General features: G+C 41.5%; 1 protein-coding gene across 2 annotated transcripts in view; it reads left to right on the top strand.

The window, feature by feature from the left end:
- Positions 1–4,771: 4,771 nt before the first annotated feature.
- The window catches only part of COBL (cordon-bleu WH2 repeat protein), a 155,629-nt gene continuing 139,611 nt past the window's right edge, over positions 4,772–20,789 (top strand). For both annotated transcript variants that reach the window (XM_053957926.1, XM_053957917.1), the window contains exon 1: positions 4,772–4,931. In XM_053957926.1, coding sequence (XP_053813901.1) covers positions 4,888–4,931 — 44 coding nt within the window. In that variant the 5' untranslated portion in view covers positions 4,772–4,887. The remainder of the gene's footprint in view (positions 4,932–20,789) is intronic.

Genomic DNA, 20,789 nt, shown 5'->3' with positions numbered 1-20,789 from the left:
AAAGGACCCTCCCTTTCCAGAGTATTTTTACATGGCATGATGGTGCTCAATCTGCCCTGTGGCTCCTGATTGTTGGTGCTGGGCCAGGACTGCATCACACACCCTCTCATCTCCATGGGTGCTACTTCATGCCTCTCTCCACCACTTTCCAGATCCCACCACATTTTAAGGCACAAGTGAATGTGCCTGAAAGGCCATTCTTCAGCAGCCTTCTCCATGCAGGGAGTGGGCAAGAGCCTCTAATTTTCTTCATCACACTCACAATACTTTTTTCTAGGTCTTAATGCCAAAAACCCACTAAACTCTTCACTGACGTCAGTAAGTTTTGGGAGGTAAAAGGAAAAAAATCTCTGAAGGGATCTGTCTTTCAAAACAGAATGGGCTGAGAGATGGCAAGACAAAGGACAAGCTTCAGTATTTCTACCAGCACAGAAGACAATTACCCAATAATTCAGAAATAGCATAAACTACCTCAGCAAAAGCTACAAAAACCCTTATCTGTATCTATATCCATGTGCTCTTTCAGATGGCTTGTCATGTTTTCGTATGATTAGTATCTTTTTCAGTTCTTTTTTTGAGATCCTCAATTGACATCACAGACATTTTATACGTAAGTTTCTAAAAGATGAAGAAAACAAAAATCACTGTTCCAAAATCCCCAGGTTGTCCAGGGCAGGAACTGTCTTTGCTCTCTTGCAGATGCCATGCAAGTGCAGTTTGGCACTGAGTCTCAAAAGAGGCTTCTCAGCACCACACAAGACAAGTAAGAAAAGCAAAAGATGAAGCAGAAACTTGTTGGCAATTTGCTGTGTGACTAAGGGCAGATCTAAGCACACTTGTTTCTTGTTTCCCCTTGAATACCCCACTCATGGTGCCTTTCTGAAGCAAATTCAGCCTCTTCAGGGGTATTTGATAATGTGTTAGGCTGTTATGGATCAATGATACGATATTTGGTCAAAACTAGTAAATGTTTTTATTTGTTATTTTGACTCATTCCTCAAAAATGTATATCATTTGCTCTCAGCTATTTCAGGTTCCTAACAAAAACAACAGGACATGTAGGACAAACTCCTAAAACAAATTTCTGAAGAATGGGTGCTCTGGGACTTTAGGAAAAGGCCTAGCAAGCCCTGAAAATTTAAATTCCTGTATCTTTTTTTCCTTTTCACTATGGATAGCAAAATAAAAGTTTTGTGAGCTTGATGCTACGCAACTCCAATTGCTATAATTACATAGCCAGGAATTTTACAATTGTACAGTAAGTCAACTCTCTTACAGGGGCTAATGCTTAAATTGCAACTTCTAGATTGCTTAAAATGGGAAAAAGACTTATGTGGTTTAAAAAGTTTGCTATTAACTGAACCTAACCACAATAACTAACTTCTAATCACAATTTCTTCCTGCTATAAATTTGGGATTGTTATTTTTTGCTTTGGTTTTTAGGCTCAAACCTGGTTTCTGATTCTATGATGATACTCAAACTGCTGAATCATAAAAAGAGATTATGTGTTGGACTAGAGAAAAGGCTTGGTTAACTGGTGCATACTAGGTAATGTTGATCTAATTTTAAGCTCTTTTTGCTATATAAACAAATTCTTTGGTATTGGACTTGTCTTACTAGATTCCTTACGTGTTCAGTTACGTTTATACTACAAACTCAAATTCCTGAAATATTGCAGGCTAGTTTTAGTAGAAGAAAAATGTAGCCTTAAAGGGTTGATTCAGTAATACTCTAGCAGTGAAGGTAGAGAAAAGTAGGAATAAGATTTTGAAAACTCTAAAAAGGCATAAATGTGAAATTGCACTGGTGAGTAATTGATTTTTATTTTTTATTTGTAAAGGCCTAAACTATTTTACTACAAGGATTTTGTCATCCAAGTGAATTGATTTGCTAAGGAAATATATTGAAGAGGCCCATTGAAACAGAGATGAAGCTCTACAAACAGGAAAGGGTTAAAAAAACTGGGAACACTGAACATGCCAATGTCACAATTTTATGACATTGGCAAATATTCATATAGCCCCTCTCCAAACTAATGCCCTTTGCCTAAACAAAGGAGCACAGCACCCCAATTGTGGGGATTACAATGCACACTAGAAATAGCCCCTTTGCCCTTTTTAAGAGGGACACACAGTGCCAAGCAGTCTAGAGAAAAACAGATTCCCATGTTGCATCACACAGTGTACTCCTCATATTTCACTCAGCTTTTCCATCAGATATATGTGACTAAAGAATGGGGGATATGGACACTTGGCCCCACTGGTGCTCTGGAGACACAAGATCATGAGTTTGGTAATTAATAGGCTCTCACTCTTTTGATATGCTGTACAAAAAGAAGGGAACATAAAAAGCAAGTACTAGTTTGAGTGTTTTGTACTTTACACCTCTGCTCAGGTATGTAAGGTTAGAAGTTACAGCTGAGGCAAGGGAAGTTCTTTTGGTGTAGTTTGCTAATGATGGGGAAACCATCTGCAGAGGTTTTTGTGCCTGTGCAGCTTTGGCAACTGTTCTAGAATAGGGAAAAGTTCATTAAGATTTAGGAGTAAAAACAGGAGATGAAAAATGACTGAACAGATGATGAACAGAGCTGTGAAATCAAGCTCCCGTGATTTAATAGATGACCATTTGTTCCTGGAGCTATGGAAACTGACAGCGTGCAGCGGCTGAACCAATCCATATGCAAAATAAAGTATGTAGCCTAGCCTATTTATTTTCATAAAGGTGCAAATTAAGATCATGCATGTGGCTCATTACTGCAGCATGTGGCTCAGATGACCGGGGTAATTACTGAACTGTGGTGACTCAGTCAACTTCTACCCATGGTAACAGGGAAATTAGAGATCAATGTTTTGCTTCTGCAAATTTGTGGTTTTGTTTCTTTACATACAGCTAGGACAGGCTTGCTGCCTCCCACAGGTACCTGCACATGTGGGCTTGGAGAGAAGGGAATGGAAGCCAGCACTCTTAAATATCTGCTGAGGAGATGGGAATTAAGGGGAGACTTGAGGTTGTCAAAGTGAGAGAAGATAAAGTTAAGGATGACTTTAGCACGAGAAGTGTTATGTTATACACTGGGGCAAATACATAGAAACTGGTATTTTGGTCATAATGCAAAAGCCTTGGTAGACAAAGGTGGGCATTTACAGTGATCTTCCAGTCATGTAGTACAGAAAAGATGAACATGTCTTTCACTCCTCTGTTACTTGCAAATTAATCCAATATCTGAATGTTTCAAAGCATTTTCAATCTGCCTGGGATGGGGTTTTCTTGCATATGGCAATCCATCAGCTACATGCACCCGTATTTGCCAAGTCCTGCTTGCTGAGGAAGCAACTCTCACTTTTGGAGCCAGAGAAGCTGCTTGCGTCTACTCTGTGTGGTTACTGAGCTGGGCAAGAGACTTTCTGATGAACACAGTAGGCAGAAATATGAGCTCAAGACTGAAGGGATGGAAGGGTTGGGGAAAGGGGTGACCATTAAGCAGAACCTGTGTGACTATCACTAAGGCAGCCAGGTGAAAAGCCAGGTAAGGCAGCAGCTCAGATCCTCATTCGGGTTTCTTAGTAATTTCACTCAGCCTGCTTGCTCCTGTCTCCTAGTCCCGGTGTTGGCTGCTGGTCTGACCTGCCTCTGCCATCCTCCCACCATGGCCGGGAAAGCAAGATGACACAAATGGAGAGGAGCAGAGAAACTCCTGAATTGCCTGGAGAAGCCAGGCTGCCCAACGCCGGGCGCGCTGGGCTGAGGACACGCACACACAACAGTAGTGCCAGCCAGACTTCCCGCCTCCAGTCTGGTTTTGCTTTTGTACACAGGTGTAGCAGTCGATATTCTGGGAAAATGGCGTAAGGGGGGATATTCCTGAAACAACATACACAGATTTTAACGCGATGCCCACGTTTCCACGAACTGTGCCATTGTGCGCACCGCACCGCACGGGAAGCGGGGCTGTCTTTCCCGTGCTGGGCTCGTTCCGCAGGAGGAAAAGCCGGAGAGAAGCCTGCCTTGCCGTGCCGCGGCCCTCCAGCCCCTCTCCCTGACTACAGATGCCGCTAATTTTAAAAGTTGTTTGTGCCGCCTCCGAGAGAAGAAAAACATGTGTCTGTATGAACAGAGGTGACGAGAAACAGGCCTTAGGTGGCAGAGCCAGGACTGGGCAGGGTGTGAGGCTGAGGAAAAGCCTCCGCTCCCGGCAGGACTCAGTCTCGGACACACTCGCCTGACAAGCACTGGGTTTGCCGAGTTCGTGGCAAAAGAGGCGGAGGACGGTCCTGGGAGCTAGCGCTGGCGGGGGGTTTGTCGGTTTGTCGTTCCTCTCCCCCTCCTGTTACCCCATACTCTCCTCTCCCACGCCGTGCCGTGGGCGGCGTGGGCGGCCGCCCTGGCAGTGCCCGCGGGGGCGACCGCCGTGTTTGCGTTTGTGCCGGGCAGTCTCATGGAAACCGGCTCGCAGCGCCCCCGCACTCCCGCACTCCCCGGGCAGCGGCCGGCCGAGCCCCGCCGCGCCGGGAGCTCCGCCGCCTGACTCCCGCCCCGCCGTGCCCTGCTGCGGTCTGCCCGGGCAGCCCGGGTGTCAAGGCCCGCGGCGCGGCGTGGCTCCCCTGCCGGCCGGGTAAGGCGGGCAGGGGCCGCCCCGGCAGCGCATCCCCGCCCGCAGCCCGCGGCCGGGCTGGGCAGCCGTGGGCGGCGGCGGCCCGGGCAGTGCCGCCTGGCAGCGGGGCGGGGAGCGGGGGAGGTGGGGGCGAGGGAGGGGGCGAGGGCGGCTCTCACTCCTGTACTCTCTTCTCTTCCCTCCCTCTCGATACCCCCGCCTCCGACCTTCGCCGCTGCCGGAATCGCGGCTTGCACCGGCCCGTCCTCTGAGAAGTGGAGAGGGGGGCGCGGCCATGGAGACCCTCGTGCGCCCCGGGGCCAGCAAACCCCCCACCGGGTAAGCTCCCTCCGGGACCCGGGCCGGACCGTCATCGCTCCTCTCCACGGGCGGGAGTGGCTCCGGACGGCGACAGCGGCCGTGCTGGCCGGCGGGCCGCGGTGCCTTCTCTCCGTCCCGCCTGTCTCTCTCCCCTGTGGGCGCCGAGCTCGGAGCGGCGCGCAGGTGTCGGCGTCCGGCCCGCTCGGAGCACAGCCCTGGGACGGAGGGGGTACGGCGGGGAGCAGGGGGCGGCAGGGCGGTGAGCTCGGGTGCAAAAAGGTCAGGAGCAGGAGAAAGTGCCTGTTTCGCCTTTGCCCTGCGGGAGGGGCGCCCCGGCCCGGCTGCCGGCGCTGCCCCTCTGGCTGCGAGACCGGAGAGCCGGCTCGATTCGGGGCTTGTCCCCTTGAGGAGGTGGTTCGGGACGGCGCTGCGGGACGAAGGGCAGCCAGCCGCTGCTTATAGCTCCCGACCCGGGCCACCGGGGCTGGAAAGGACGCCGGCAGGGAGGGAGCCGGGGCCGCGGCGGGGCTCGGGGCAGACCGGTCCGGCGGAGGGTCCGGGAAACCCCCGCGGCTACAGAGGTTCTCACCCATACGCCCGTCTGGCCCAGCGCTAGGACGCTGCCAAAAGCCTTTGAAAGGTTTATTCAGCCGTCCCAGACATGGGTCTCAGCCCCACCGCACGGCCGCGGCAGAGGACGGAAGAACACTGCCAACCGCGAATTAAAAGTGCCCAAAATTGTCCGAGGTTGGTGGGAGACGGCGGTGACTACTCCGAGTGCCTCCTACCTTGGGTGACAGGCACCGCTCTCTCAGTACTATTGCTAAGTAGCGGTCAGCCCGAGTGCAAGCCGCGGGAGGGTTAGGGGTTTTTCAAGAGAACAGCCAAGTAGAAGATATGCCAGCAGTGGAATTTATTAGTCCGTTAATTAAACGACGAGAGCAGCAGCACGATGAGGTCCTAAGCGATCTCTTTTGTCAGAGCAAAAGCTGGGCAAGTTTTAAGAGCTGTGCTGTCTGCTCGCTGCAATTTACTGCTCTACTTCACACTGCACAGACTGAAAAAGACTGAGAGTGCTTCAGCAGCGTTTTTTATTTTTAGTTCTAATGTTTATATAATAAATTTATTTTCAACAAAGTAGGAAATAGCTCTAAAGTACGTGCTAGTGGGCTACAGTAGTTTTGTTCAGTTTCATTTCCTTAGTTTGTGTTTAATAGGGAACCTTGCAGTGTACACAGGAAGTATTATAGGGAGCAATTAGTAAAGAAAAGATGCCATTGCTAATGCTGTGGTAATGAAACAGTGTGTGCCATGTTTCTTTGACGTGCAGAGTATGACATAGCTTTCTGCTCTTTTTGTAAATAAAATGCTTAATTCCATCTGAAATTGAGCCTGTTTGATCGTGACCTTTTAGGCTAATCTTCCAGGAAGAGTGGTAGATGTAAGGTGCTTCCCCTCTCTGTATTTAGTTGATGTAACAGTATAGCTGCTTTCTAAAATCCTGATGAAGAGGAGATCTATGGTGCCAATTTACATGTGTGCTTTGAAGCGTAATTCAGATGCAGTGCTGACTAAAAATTTGTCTTGATTGTTAGGTATCCAAAGCCTCATTAAAAAAAATTAATTTGCAATGGGAATGCATGCCATTGATGCATCTCAGAGAGGACCACGGGGGCCTGCAGGCATATCTGAATAAAACTCCAGAATCCTTTTGTAACCAGTTTCATCTGTGTAAACTTGTCCACAGCCAGACTCAGAAATCACATGCATGAACAGAAGTTACAGTAACTTCATTAACTTCAGTCATATTGCTCCTGACATGGCTCAAGAAGATGAATCCAATGGTAGGGTGCAGATGCACTTGTGATATTGTATAACAAAGTGTGTGGGTGCTAATCTGCTCATATGGAAGCTGATGGCAACACTGTCATGTGCACCAAGAGGTGACTGCCTGTTTTATCTGAGCTCATTTCAGCCTTGAATTACTTTGTGTTGCCTTTTCTTGCAAGTCAGACCTTCCCAGCCTGGATGTGTCTGTGCTGTTAACAGGGGACTTTGCTGAATGGTTCATAATTCCCTCAGTTGCTATCATCTGTATTGGACACCGGTGGATGTTTGATCTCTAATCAGATTTTACTCACACATTGATGAAATCTCTTAGGGTCACAAAAGTGCAGCAAGAGCACAGCTTTGTCCTTTTTGGTTTCCATATGAATCCAGACATGAACTGCATCTGTGGAGTGTGGCTGAGGACCTCTGGCTGTGAAGGCCGTTGTGACAGAAATACCTTCCTTTCACGGCTGAAGACATGCTATACATGTTTCCAGCTTATTGATTGGCTTAGCTTGCAGTTATGAAAGGAAGGTTAAAATAGCTTCAAATTTTTTTACAAAATTTAGACAGAGCTGTTTTGTCCCTATGTAATCATTAACAGCAACATTGTGACCCTCCCTTGTTAAACAGTGAACAAATTTAATGTATCATTTTGTGCAGGGTAGAGCAGCTCTGCTGTGTGCTTACACAGATAAATTGATTATGTGTGTTCCACGGCACAGTTCCTTGAGAGGTGCACATTTAAATGAAGGATACTGCTGGGTGTTTGTTTTTTGATTTTTTTTGTTTGTTTGATTTTAAATGGCAAAGGAAAAACTGCAATTTGTGCTGGTGTTGCAGGGATTTTCCAAATTTTCAATTTCAAAAAATTTTGCAGATTTCAGAACCAATAATTTTATTATTACTTATTTCTAGGCATAAGTTTTTTAGAAGCTTTAGCAAGTTCACAATGTTTTGTTTAATGAACATTTATTTTGGTTTACAGAAGTGAATTTAAGACAATCAGTAGCAACAGTAGAAATGAAGATTTACTCTGTGATTATGCAATGGATATTAAAAGACAAATACACTTCTTTAGTATCTTTCTGTTAGTATCTGCCCTTGTTTCATTAGGGAGAGCAGAGAGAATCTTCTCTGGGTGTTTCAGTTGGTTTCTTGTTTGACCATAATTTGGCGTAACAGACATACACTGGTCATAAATGGCACTGCAAACTCAAAGATCAGTTCTGTTCTGCTCTGTTAGGAGCCCTGCAAAAAGCAGAGCATCTTCCCTGGCCACTGAAGGCATCTCCATCTCCCACAGAAGCCAGCAGTTTATGGATCTATCTTCTTGCCTGTGTCTGAGCACAGAAAAGCTTCCTCTGGAGTCTGGCAAATGTGGGGAAAGCCTCTGTATATTAAACTGGAAGTATGAGTGCTTTCTTTAAGTAGGACCTTTATTTTCCATGCTTCAACTTCCTTCCCTATCTCACAGGGCCTTATGGTACTAGCAAATACAGGTACATCTTAGTACATCCACTTTAGAGTGACTTCCCTGCTGGATTAAGGTGTTCCTGGAAGTCAGATATGGATGTGAAGCATCAGCAATGTTTACATGCAGAACCGGGGAAAGCAAACCCCCCGCTACAGAGCGAGTTGCACATCTCAGCTTGTTGAAACCTTTTCTTACTATTTTACAACTACTACAAATAGTTAAGTGGGCTACTTTGTGAAACTGCACAACCAGCTTTAAAAAAATATCAATATTGTGTTTATGGTTTTATTTTCTTGTCTAAGAAAGCCTGGAGAGCATGGTTTTGCACAGAACATCTCTTAGTCTGTGTAACACTAGTTATATCATACTCTAGCTCACCTCCAGGTGTTGCACAATTTAGGGTAAAAAGAAATAACATTTAATTAGTTTTTAATTGGAAAGCTGAGCAATTTGTATATGTTTTCTATGTTTTGTATTTATATGAAATTTCTGTGTAATGTGTAAAGTGGTGGATGGCAAAGGGCAATGATTGCAACCAGACATGTAGAGTAGCAGTGTGGTAAAATCGCAGAGTGGTTTGGGTTGAAAGGGACCATAAAGATCATCTCATTCCACTCTCCTGCCATAGGCAGGGACACCTTCCATTAGACCAGGTTGCTCAAAGTCCCATCCAGTTTGGCCTTGAGCACTGACAGGGATGGGATATAGACAGCTTCTTTGGGCAACCTGTTCCATTGTCTCACCACATGGTAAAAAATTTCTTCCTAATACTTCATTTAAACCTCCTGACCTTTAGCTCAAAGCCATTCCCTCTTCTTCTATCCTGGATGGTGGCAACTTTCAAGATTGCTGCCTTGACCAGTTGCAAAACTGACACTTGTGCTTTTGGCATTAGCCTTCACATTGTTTCATTATTTGTATCTGTATCACTCCTGCAGAATTCAGTTGATTCACTTCAATGCATTTCTTATGTGTCCCCCTGAGACAGGGAGCTTCCCTGTGATGCATTTTCCTGGCAGCACAGTCACCATTAACCCTGTCTTCCTCTCAGTCTGGGCCCAAAGTATTTCTTTCTGTGTCAGTGGAGATACATCACGTTAAATAAAACTCTGGTACTAATGACATAAAAATTGTGCTTGCTATTGCATAGAATGAAACAGGGTAATTTTTTCTGTGTTTGGCACTTCCATATGAATGTAACTGTTGAGCTAATATACTGTAACAGATTTGTATTTTCAGTCATGACTAATATCTCAGGATCGCTGAAGATAAGGATACTAATTGCAAGAGTAAGTCAAATGGCAAGATAAATGCAACACAATCCAGTCCTGACAGCTGTTTTTTCTGAAGTCCAAATTCCTATTTTTCGTATGTTATTTTTCCTTTTTTTTCCCCTTTTCCTTTCTTTCAGAATCTGCCAGAGTAGAGAATGAAGGCGTTATAAAATCTCTTTCATTTCTGTACTGTCTAGAATAGTCAGGATTTGTTTTGATTTTCCCCATCTCCCAGCTGTCTCTCAATATTTTGTTCCTATGGAATCTTTTATATTTTTTCATCTTGTTATTTTATGCCGCTCCTGCCACTGTTAGATGAAACTGAACCTTCTCTTTCTTACTGTCATCTGTCTTATTTGTTGTTCATGTTCTTTCCCTTGTAATTTCATATTCATTTTTCTTCAGGTTTTGCTCCTGTAAATTACATCTTGGTCAAATTGCTAGTCTTTGTGGAATAATTACAGTGCTCTGCAGGAACATTTTGATAGGACAGATTTTACTTACCACCCCATCTGGGCTGGCTGCACCAGTAATAATCAGTTTCAGGAGGCTGCACTGGAGAAGGGGGCGTTAATGACAGTTCAAGAGCTCTCATGGGTACACTTAACGAGGATGCTGACCCTTAAACAAAAACGACTTCCTAAATATTTATATTGAAATCAGTTCAATAAATACATGGCTTCTCTGTGTGTAGTTAATCTTGCTGGAGAAGTAGTATATTTCTTTTTGCCAAGTAATTCAGATCCCAATGTATGCTTACGGCCAGAATGAAAGAAATTTTTTTCTCTTCAAAGGAATGAGAGTTCTCTTGACTATGTGTATTTATTCTTAATCATGTGTCCTCATATAGACTTCTGATGTCACAGACTTGAATTATCTCACAAGCATTTCTGAAGACTTCCTAACAATATTCATTTGACTTAAAGAAATACATGTAGAAGACTCCATATAATTTATATAGGCAGAAGTGTGAACACATTTACATGACCAGCCCCAAAAGCAGCCAGGAGGCCTGTGACAGAGTTAGGGAAGTACCTCACTTCTCCTGAATTGCAATTCAGTGCCTTAACAAGTGTTTCCCTGTGTCTGGGCTTTAGCTACTCTGTTAGCATCAGCAAACACTTGATTTTCTGGCAACAACTGTGTTCTGTATACTGCAGCTTTTTGTGTTGCTCTGGCATTGTGATTTCCATGAAAATTGTCAGTGTTCACACTTTAATGCTGCTTCTAAGAGAATGACAGGCCTTTAGAAATTGTTTTTTCCATAGTGGGTTAAGCCAGTTTATGCATGAGAAACTGGGAATTGGAAAAAACTTACAATCCATGTTTCCAGCTAAAATTATGATTTAAGGATCATTTAGAAATGGTTGCATTTCCAGGTCATGGAAATTACAACCCTTTTTAAGGTATGAATCCACTTAATATAGTGAGTGTTTCCAAAGCTGTTAGTTGCCCAGTGAGCCAGGCTGCTTATCATTAAATAACTGATGCTGGGAATAGTGTATTGTTGTCATAGTTTCAGCATGAGAGTGTCAGTCATGAGGCAGGGACTGGACCCATGCTAAGGAGCAAGTGGCAAAGCTGTGTGGCATGGCTGTGTTCTGAGGGCACTGATGCACAGCATCTCATACCCACTTTAGTCTCCTCATACCAGAAACCATGTCTTTTCAGTTTTATTAATCCCTCAGCTAATAAGCTTGCCTCAGGTGCTGTGCATTTTTGCAGAAGAGTTGTAATAACCAAAGGGGAAAAATGGATTTGGGATGGTTTTTCTATTTTCTTTTGTTCTTACTATAGCTTCCAGATTCAGAGTGTCTATGGGAACATAAAATTAATTTCTTATTCCTGTAAATTCAACATGATATTTGTATGTTAAGCTGTGTTTTGTGTGTTCCTTAGCATGTGTTGTATGGAAGAGAGTTGTCAGACTCCTTTACAGTTTCAGTGATGAAACGTGAGTTACTGCTAGCTTTCTCTAGCAGTCAAAAAATGATGCAACCTGGGTGCACTATTTTTTGGACATGGTGAGCATCATTGAAGCCAGTAGAAAAGGTGGAAATGAAGTGGTGCAGTCTGGCCTGAGGTACTTGCAGATGTGCAGTAGACAGACTGCATTTTTGGCTTTGGTTCTGTGTTCTCTATTGTCTTGTTTTTATTAAATGTGGTTGACCTATGCATAAGTATTTAAAGCTGGTCTGTGAGCTCCTCTGCCTCTTTGCCTCTCAATGTTGCTGTGATGTATAAAAAGTGGAACAGCTCAGTAAAGTGTGATGGAGAATCCCTCACCTAAGTAGTCATCAACCAGGTAGTTAGGGAACCCTCTTACAGAAAACCCACGTTCAAGGATCTACTTGACAAAGTAGAGCTGTAGGATTAAACTTGCAGTAGCTTTTACTACACCAAATTGCTAGGACCACTCTGCAGCCTGGAGTCCTTCTTTTTCCTTTGAGTGAGAAGCCAGACAGATGTAAGCCTCAGTACTCCTGAAGCCATTGTGGAGTAGTTGGTGTTTCTGTAGCAAGCTCTTACTAGTGACTCAAAGGCTACAGAAAATATGGTCTTCCTCAGCTGCACTGGTGTTGTGGTGCTAGCAGTGAAAACTTCCTTTGTTCAAAAAAATAAACAGGTAACATGTAAAATCATCCTTCTGACATGGAACTTGAGCAAGAAATTTACATTTTATATTATCAGTGTTCTAAATATAGCCATACTGCAAAGTTCCAACAGCAAGTACCAATCCAAAAGTACTTAATCAGATAAGTGTTACTTTACGTTTTCACCAAGAGTGACTAACAATCAGTGTGATTCTCTGTTTGCCATGCCTACTTTCCTTTCCTGTGTGTTAGGCTCTATTTAAATAAATGCATGCTGATCTCATTGACTGTTACTGGGGAGTTATTGTGAAGTGGAGCAAAAACTGTTGGTTTTCAGTAATCAGGGGTTAATGACATTGGTGTTTTTGAAGACCACACAAATAGAGATTTAAAATGGGTAACATTAATGGTTATGAGATGCCTTCTGAACTTTCAAATGTTGTTTCAATAAACATTCTTGTTACCATTCATAGTAACATGATATAAAACCTCTTTATATTACTGCTTTTTGGTAATATTTCAGTGTCTTGGTTAGACTAAAGAACAGAAAAATTCAAGGGCCTGACTACAAACACAAAACTGATGATCAGTTGTTGCCATCTCCAAAGTCTGACGGTCATTCCTGTTAGTCTGATGGTCCCTTTTTCTCTGAAAAGGCCCTTGTTTTTTTTGTTTTTTTTTTGGTGGGGAGGGGGAAATGTTTCTCCCTTTCTATTTGTGTTATGTGATAATAGGAGATGGTGTGGTGGTGGCTTGAGCAGAAGTTTGTCCTCTGAGGTTGTGTGGCAGTCCCCATGCTGTAGTATATGTAAATCCACCAGTTACAGAATCATCTCAGTCAAGGCCAACATCTCCAGGGACACAAGAGAAATGCTCTGTTTTAGATTATCTAGATGACTTGTTTTAAAAGCTCATTTCTTCCTTCTTGCCCCCTGCATCCCACACTGGAGCACATTCTTCAGTGCTCACCCTGGAGATTTGTTGGGTACTTACATCTTCTGAAGTAAGAAAAAATTAACTGGTAAATTCTGCTCAAACCCTTTAAAACATTCATCTTTTGTTGTGTAGAGTTATTTTGTTTATGATAACAACTTTTTTCCTGCATTAGTAGGTTCCAAAAGATAAATAAAACTCCAAGTTACTTTACAAAAAAACCATATTATTTCTTTTTTTTTTTTCTTACTTCTGTGCTTAGATTATTTTCTGTAGTTTTTATGTTTGAGGTCATTATCTTGCATAGGCAGCAAAAATACCTCCTAGATAAATACATCAAGCCTGGCATGTCTGCTCTTACTGTGCACAGAATGTGTATTTTCCCCCCTGTTTTTGTCTGAGTTTGCCAGGAGGGGAGTCTCCAAAATCAATAAACAGTTTCAGACAAATGGGAAGAAAAAACATTTTCTGTGCTTTCCTTCAATATCTGCTCCCATGGCAGTGCTTTATTTCTCAACATCTCAGCAGTGGTTCAGGGTGTTGAGGAGGCAATATCTTGGTACAAATCCAGATTCCTTCTGTTTCTTTTTGTGGTATTGAGTTTGGTTTTCGTTTTCTTTTTTTTTTTTTTTTTTTTTTCTTTTGAATAACTTTTCATGGTACTTTTGGAACCAAGCCTACTCTTTTTATGGATAATAAATAAATTACTGCTGGTTTCCCTGGGGGAACAGCTCACGTTTCAGTGTCAACACAGCTTTCTCTGCTCTAAGGGGACTGGTCGTGTTGCTTGTGGTTGTTCTGAGGAACGCTTACTGCTAGGACAGGGCTTTCTTCTTGGGAAGGAGGCCAGCCTTTGCCTTCAGCTGTGATTAAAATCTTGGTACTGTGACACCTTCAGGTGCTCCTAAGACTGACTCTCCCAATTCATTAAATACAGCTATAATTACGTCAGATCACATTGCTAAACTGATGGTGTTGTAATTAACACAGTTATTTATTTTTGTTGCTTTTAATTACCTGTTTCTTTTCCTCTGCTGAGCTGGAGAGTCCCTTGGTCATGTCACAGCAACACAGAGCAACATCACATGCTAAAATAATGTTACATTGCCAGATGTGCATAACCTTGTGCTTTCTGAGACATGCAGTCTTTTTGCTGTCTTATTTTATGGTTTAAGGTCTGTTGTGCAGCTTCATTCCCTGCGTAGTGACTTGTTCTGAGGGGGATAAACTGGGACCATTGTCCACTTAGTGAGTCCCCAGCCCTTCATTTATCCAGGGGAGATGCAAATTGTCCGACACTGGGCTGTGTATGGAGGCAGACTTGCCTGAGCCCAGACTGACATAGGGATGATAGGGAGCAACCAGAGTGTGGCAGGAAATTGTTCTCCAACTCCATCATGTCTTTTGGAAACCAGAAGATATTTTTATTCCTGCTCTTACACTAGCAAGTCAATCTTCTGATCAAGTCTGTTGTTCCTAAATATAATGCATTAGTGAAGAATTGCTTCTTATTATTAAACCTACCTTTTCTGTTCTGAGACAAACACAAACATGATGAACAGCGGGTCCAGGATCAAACTTAAAATTGAAAGAAATAACCTTTTACATGAGTCATTACCTAACATAATTGTGTCTTAAGTTCAGAGATTTGTGGATTTTCCAAATTACTTTGTGTAGGGAGGAGAAGGATAAAAATTCACACTGCAGTTTTAAATAATACATTTAATTTGCTGTTTTTTTTCCCTTCACCTCAAGTCCTATAGATTGTACCAACTTTGGAAAACAGTTCAGAAAAAACTACCTAAGCACAGCCCTCTTGGTGATTAAACAATGTCATGATGGCAGTAAAGTTGCTTTTCTTCCTAACTTCCTAACAAATACTTGAATTCCTCTTCCAACTTTTACATGGATTTGTAAGAAACAAGAGAATACCTTCCTGAAAGAGCAATTAGTTATTCTGCAACAAATATTTACTCAGTTTTCAACTTCACAGGTATCAGTAAACATTATTCTCCTAGAGAACATTGATTATAGTTGTGGTGAAGAATTCTTTCTGAAGAAGACAAATCATGAACTTTGAACTATTTGCTATCAGTGGGTGCAAGCTGTTCTTTGATTTCTTTGCTTTTAGTAGTTCTATTTCACAAATAATAATGTGTCAGGTGATTTTAGCACTTGATACCAGGATCAAAATACAGGGCCTTCCCTCTCCTGGCTCAGATGTAGTATTTCTTTCTATTTTTTGTAACATTTACTATCTTCCAGCCCCATAAAAGACAAACCAGGAATGTAATTTTTTTCCTAGAAGCACTTTCGTTTTTTCATTTTTCCCACTTAAATTTTTGTTAAGGCTGTTAGTGTACTATTGTACAAAGCGGCTACTAAGGACTGGGCAGACTCAGAGTCTGTCTGTCCCCATGGTCTACTGTTCTCTGCTGGGACAGACGGAGAGTCTGCTTGTACTTGCCAGAGAATGAAGAGCGGCAAAAGCACTGGCTAATTGTTTAATGCAAAATTGGAAATGGCACTTTGATCAGCTGCTCTGAAGCAGCATGAATTTATTTGATCTGTTCAGCATGGAGGAGACTGGGCATGGCTATGCTCCCATTGCCTTAATATTCATGTTTTGAGCCAAAGAGCCCTTTGGGTTTGGTCTTGCTTTGCTTCATTTGCCAGGCTGAGATGTGCAAATCCCAAGCAGCTTGTCTGAAACGTCTGGGTCTGCTCCTGCATCAGACAGGTATGAGAGGGACCAACATGGTCTTCAGTTGGGCAGATGAGGGAAATACTTGTAGGTGCACACTGATCTTAGTGCTTTACAGGGGTCCAGGTTTATGTTTTATATTACAGTAACAAAATTTGGTATCTTATTATAAAAGGAGGAGGTTGTTTAGCTAAAGATGGGTGAGTGCAGTCTGAACATTCCTCTGTGTGTTCCTTCTGTAGTTGATTTTCTTTGCATGATGGTAAACTTCAAAGTGCCATCTTTTCACCAGTATGCTACAGCTAAAGCCCTTGGACACTAAGTTGTTCAGTATATTGTTCATACTGGTTAAGGATACAGAGGCCACTTGTTTCTGTTCTCACTTGTTCTTTTTGCAAGACCAGCTATTGCTTATATTTTTAAATAAAGCCTACAGCTTGTCTTGCCATTGCACCAGTCTTATTTACGAGTTCTACTCAAGTATATAGTTTGTTGTTTATTATTGAGTATTCTCAAATTAGCTATAGTTATTTTGGAATGAAATCTCTTTGCACTCAAGTGGTTAAATACCACACTTTCTCCTATTAAAAATGAGATCCAGGTCTACTGAAAAATATTTTACACATATAAAACTGCCTGAAGTATAAAACCTGTTTATACAGATACCATGGATTTCTTGCCATAAAAAGCACCGTAAATTCCCCGTGCTGCTTAATTTTCATAAGGAGTTACTTGAAAAGAAATATTGCTTGCGGTGAGTTGCCAATTATTTATATACTAATTTGCTACCTAAGAATAATTTCATATTTTTTAAATTCAGTTTGGTATTGAAGTGATAGAGAGAAAAAAATGTCTGAAACTACTTCATGCTTTACAGTTTAGCTTAAATTTACTTGGAAAGAAACTGACTATTGATTTATTATTTTTAAAATGTTATTTAATTTCTTTTTTAAGGGTATGAGTTTATCTTTTAATTAAAGTGGTGTATCTGTGAAGAGTTTTGAGTCTTTTTTTTTTTATGTAAATTACCACTCACCTGTATTGTACAGGACAAACAACTCAGTGCTGTATATAGAATATTAAGCTGTTGTCATGTAAGCAGTGTCTGTGTGCAAAACTTTGGTGGCAGATTTGAATAGGAGGCTACATACAATGGCTGGGAGCAGAGAGCTCTGTTCTGCCATCATTTGAGAGGACATGCACGTCAGCCTGCAGTAGACATCAACCCTTCAAGCAAATGATCCAGACAGTTGATGAGGGGAAATATATTCCCTTGCTTCTCTTTTAAAGGATACCATTGCTGTGTATAGGAAAAAAAAAAAAAATTCTATGGCATTTGGCTGTACTATAGGGATGCAGTTAAGAGACTAAAAATAGTATTGCTTTATCTTCCAGCAATGAGATAATTTTTCTTACAAAATTTGGGGAACTAAGTGAATTGCAGACTTCATGTTACTTTCGTGCCTGCTGAGGTCCTGTGATTTATTCCATAATGCTTATCAGAAAAGACCTCAATTTTTCAGAATTAAATTGTGTGGGTGTAGAGAGGTCCACAAGGAAGCTGTTTGGGAGGCTTCTTTGTGTGACGTTTGTGAATAGTACCTGCAGAACTGCTTGGGAGCAATGTGAGGAAGGATTAGGCTGCAGATGCTCCTGCACAGCTCTAGTCTTGCACACATGCAGGTGGTCTGGGCAGCAAGCCTTCTTATCGATCAGTAGCACAAGGGACAGCAAGCACGTGCCTTACTGCTTGTAGAAAGAAACAGATTTTTCTTTTATGCTGCTGGTTTGGTAGGCTCTCTTGGCATTTAAAAGGAAATGTGTGATTATTTTAGGAATCTTTGAAAATGGCAGCGTATCTCTGAATTAATATGTTCATATTTCTCACTGAGTTGCAGATGAGAAACTGTGATTTGGGCAACATATGTTGATTAATACTGGAAATAAATGCTACCCTGTGGGACCTTGCTTCTGGAGACACGATGTCCACTGAGTCGTACAGCTGTGCCGGTCTTTCCAGAATTGTTCTGCAATCTATTTACTTCAAACAAATGTTGCAGTCATGGATGGATTTATGAGGATAATGATCTGACAGACCATGCAAGCTTATAGATTATAAAATTTTCCGTACACAGGAAACCACGTGTTCACCAATTAAACTCTCCTTATATAGAGAGGAGTGGTACTGCTGTGTTCCTCAAAATACATATGGAAGATAAGAGGTGAGGAAAATCATTTTTATTGCTGCACAGTAGGGTGCAGGCGTGTTGGCACCTGATGCAGATTCAAAATTGCCCAAAATTCTCTATTGGCTTGTATAGCACAGTCAGCGTGTTTCTGTGGTTTGGCAGTGTTGCCCACAGATTTCACAAGTGGTGGAGTTCGATCTTCATGGGATTTTTTTTTTTTTTTTAATTGTCAGAAAGTACGTGTATGTTCCTTGGAGTTCAGGGAAAACACTTGGAAAAAATGAAACTGTCCCTTGTTAGTGAAATCTATTCTTCCTGGCCTTTTTTATTAATTCTTTCTAGCAAGTTCCTAATTTTGTGGCATGACAGAAAAGGAGAACTGTGTCCTTGAATTTGTATCTGTGATAAGGTTATCATTGCTTGGGGGCTGCATTATACAAGTATTAGAAGGAGTTTTCTTTGCCATGGCTTGTCATCTAACAGCCACATTCTGCTTGGTCTTGTGCTCCTTGGTCCTTTCAGGTCTCGTCTGCAAGCCTGTATTTCTCAGCAAAGCTCTGATTCCCCACACTTGAAGCAGCACTTTGGTCTTCTAAAATTGTCCTTACAATAACAGTGGGTCAGAAAGTCACAAACTGAGCAGAGCCAGGGCACAGCAGGGCATATATAAAGGAAATTTTTTGAAGGAAGTTTTCAAAGTCCACAGCTACATAAATTGCTTTCCTTAAGCCGCTTGTTTGTTTTGTTTTGTTTTTTTTTCCCTGACAACTTTCAGTTCTCTCTGTTGTTTTCTTTCAACAAGCATTACTGTCCTGCAGAAGAAAAAAGGTGAAAAATGTTATTCATGAAATAGCAAGTTAAATTGTGTAGGTATAGTAATAATCATAAAGTTTTACATGTTTAGATATAAATTTTACAACCGGTATGTTATAAGAAACAGCTACACCCTATTGATTTATGCTTATACGTAGGATATAGGCAGGAATAGAATTAGTATTTCTTCTCACTTAATCTAATTCCAGTTATTTTCAAGCTCAGACAATACCAGTGTATTTTCTACTGTATACCTTTGTAATTACATAAAACTGATAACAAGCCATATGACCTCTGCAAACATATCGAAATATTACCATCAATTCATTTATTATGTCTGAATATGTCTCTGTGCTTAGATCAGTCTGTAATTCATAATGTGCCAACTTTATTACTTTTACATAAAGAAATGTATTGTAATAGAATAGTACATCAATGAACACTTAAATGAGAGAACTTAGTATGTGATAATGTACTTATTTTTTACAGTGAAAATGTTTTCCCTTCTTAATAGCATTTAATACTTCATTCCATTATTTTTTTCTATCGCAAAGTGAAATTTGCATGTACATTGTCAAAATGTGACAAAATATGTATGTACAGATTGAATAGACAGAGTTCTATTGCTTTAGTACTTCAGCATATTACCTTTTTCACCCCATCTCAAGACTTCCTAATAATGAAAACAAGTGAATGTTGTGTAACTTTATGATATGGTTATATAAGTCAGGAAGTTCAGTTTGAATAATGAAATTAAATGTAATATGCAAACAGCGGGGACCTTTTTATCTACAAAACCAACTTAGTCTCGAGTGGAAGTTCAGAACTTTACTGCTGGTAGTTTGCTTTCAGCTTTGCTGGAAAATTAATGTTTTAATGACTGAATCCAGTTTTGAAAAAAGTACCCTTGTGAAAATATGAGATTTTTCACTTTATACCACAAAAATACCTGTCATATCTATAAAGTTTTTGCTTCTTAGTGAAAAAATTCTAGTTTAAATAAACTGGGCAACTTGTCTTTTAGGGAAGGGAGAGGATAGTTTTTTTTTTTTTTTCTTCTTACAGATAAAGGTTAATAGCTTTTTTCCCTCTTTCAGATTTTCCCTGAAATGACCAAATCAAAAAGACTTTTGTTTTATGAAACCTGCTGTTGATTAAGTTGATTGGGTTTTATTTACCTACTTAATCTGAACCATGCTTCTTCCTTATCGTCTAAAGTCGCTTACTGTTGCTAAATATACCCGTGTATTTTAAAGAAGCAAAGCTGTGCGTGAGTATGACCCATTCAGAGCGGGGTTGCAGGGTAGGGAGGGACCTGCTGGTAACCCGAGAGCAAGAGCAGATGCTAAATTAGCAGCTGGATTGTTAGTAATGAGTCCACAAGTGTCTGCTGGGAAATGATCTTCTTTGGGCGCATGTAGCGTGGGTGTGTGGGGCTATTCAGAGTTTCTAGCATCTAGTTGCTCTTTACCCGTGACTCAAAGGAAAGTCATGGAGCCAGAGGATTTTTATTTTTGAAGTGACTGGCACTTGAAGTGACTTGTTTTTATTGAAAGTACAGGCTGCATCTATAAATTGTCATTATTGTGCACCATTTTCTACTAGGACATGCAATTTGAAAATGATTGGAAGGGCAAGGGGATTGCTGGCAGTATTTAGTTGCAAAGTGAAAGCCACAAAAGATCTGTGGAAAAGCAAATAACATTATAAGGGCATCATTAATAAACCCAGGGTTACATTCATTTTCACCTTTAATATAAACAGGTATCAACCATTGACTGTAGTCAGAAGTAGTTGAGCTTACAACTGGATGAGATTCTAGAATGTAACCAAGGACTACCAGATGATGTGATTTAAATGGTAGCCAAACAGGAAAATCCAAATAAAAGACCATGAGGTAAAAAGAGCTGTAAGAAAAGTGCTGAGGAATCTAGCTTTACTTCATATTGAAAATCAATTAATTTCTTTATATCTTAAGCTAATGATAATGTAAATATGTGCTTTGCAGGTCACTGTTTCTCTATATTGAAGAGGAGGTTTAGGTTAGGTTTTTTTAAGCTTA

Source organism: Vidua chalybeata, chromosome 1 (assembly GCF_026979565.1).
Source record: "Vidua chalybeata isolate OUT-0048 chromosome 1, bVidCha1 merged haplotype, whole genome shotgun sequence".
Lineage (NCBI taxonomy): Eukaryota > Metazoa > Chordata > Aves > Passeriformes > Viduidae > Vidua > Vidua chalybeata.
This window is presented reverse-complemented; position numbering and strand designations above follow the sequence as displayed.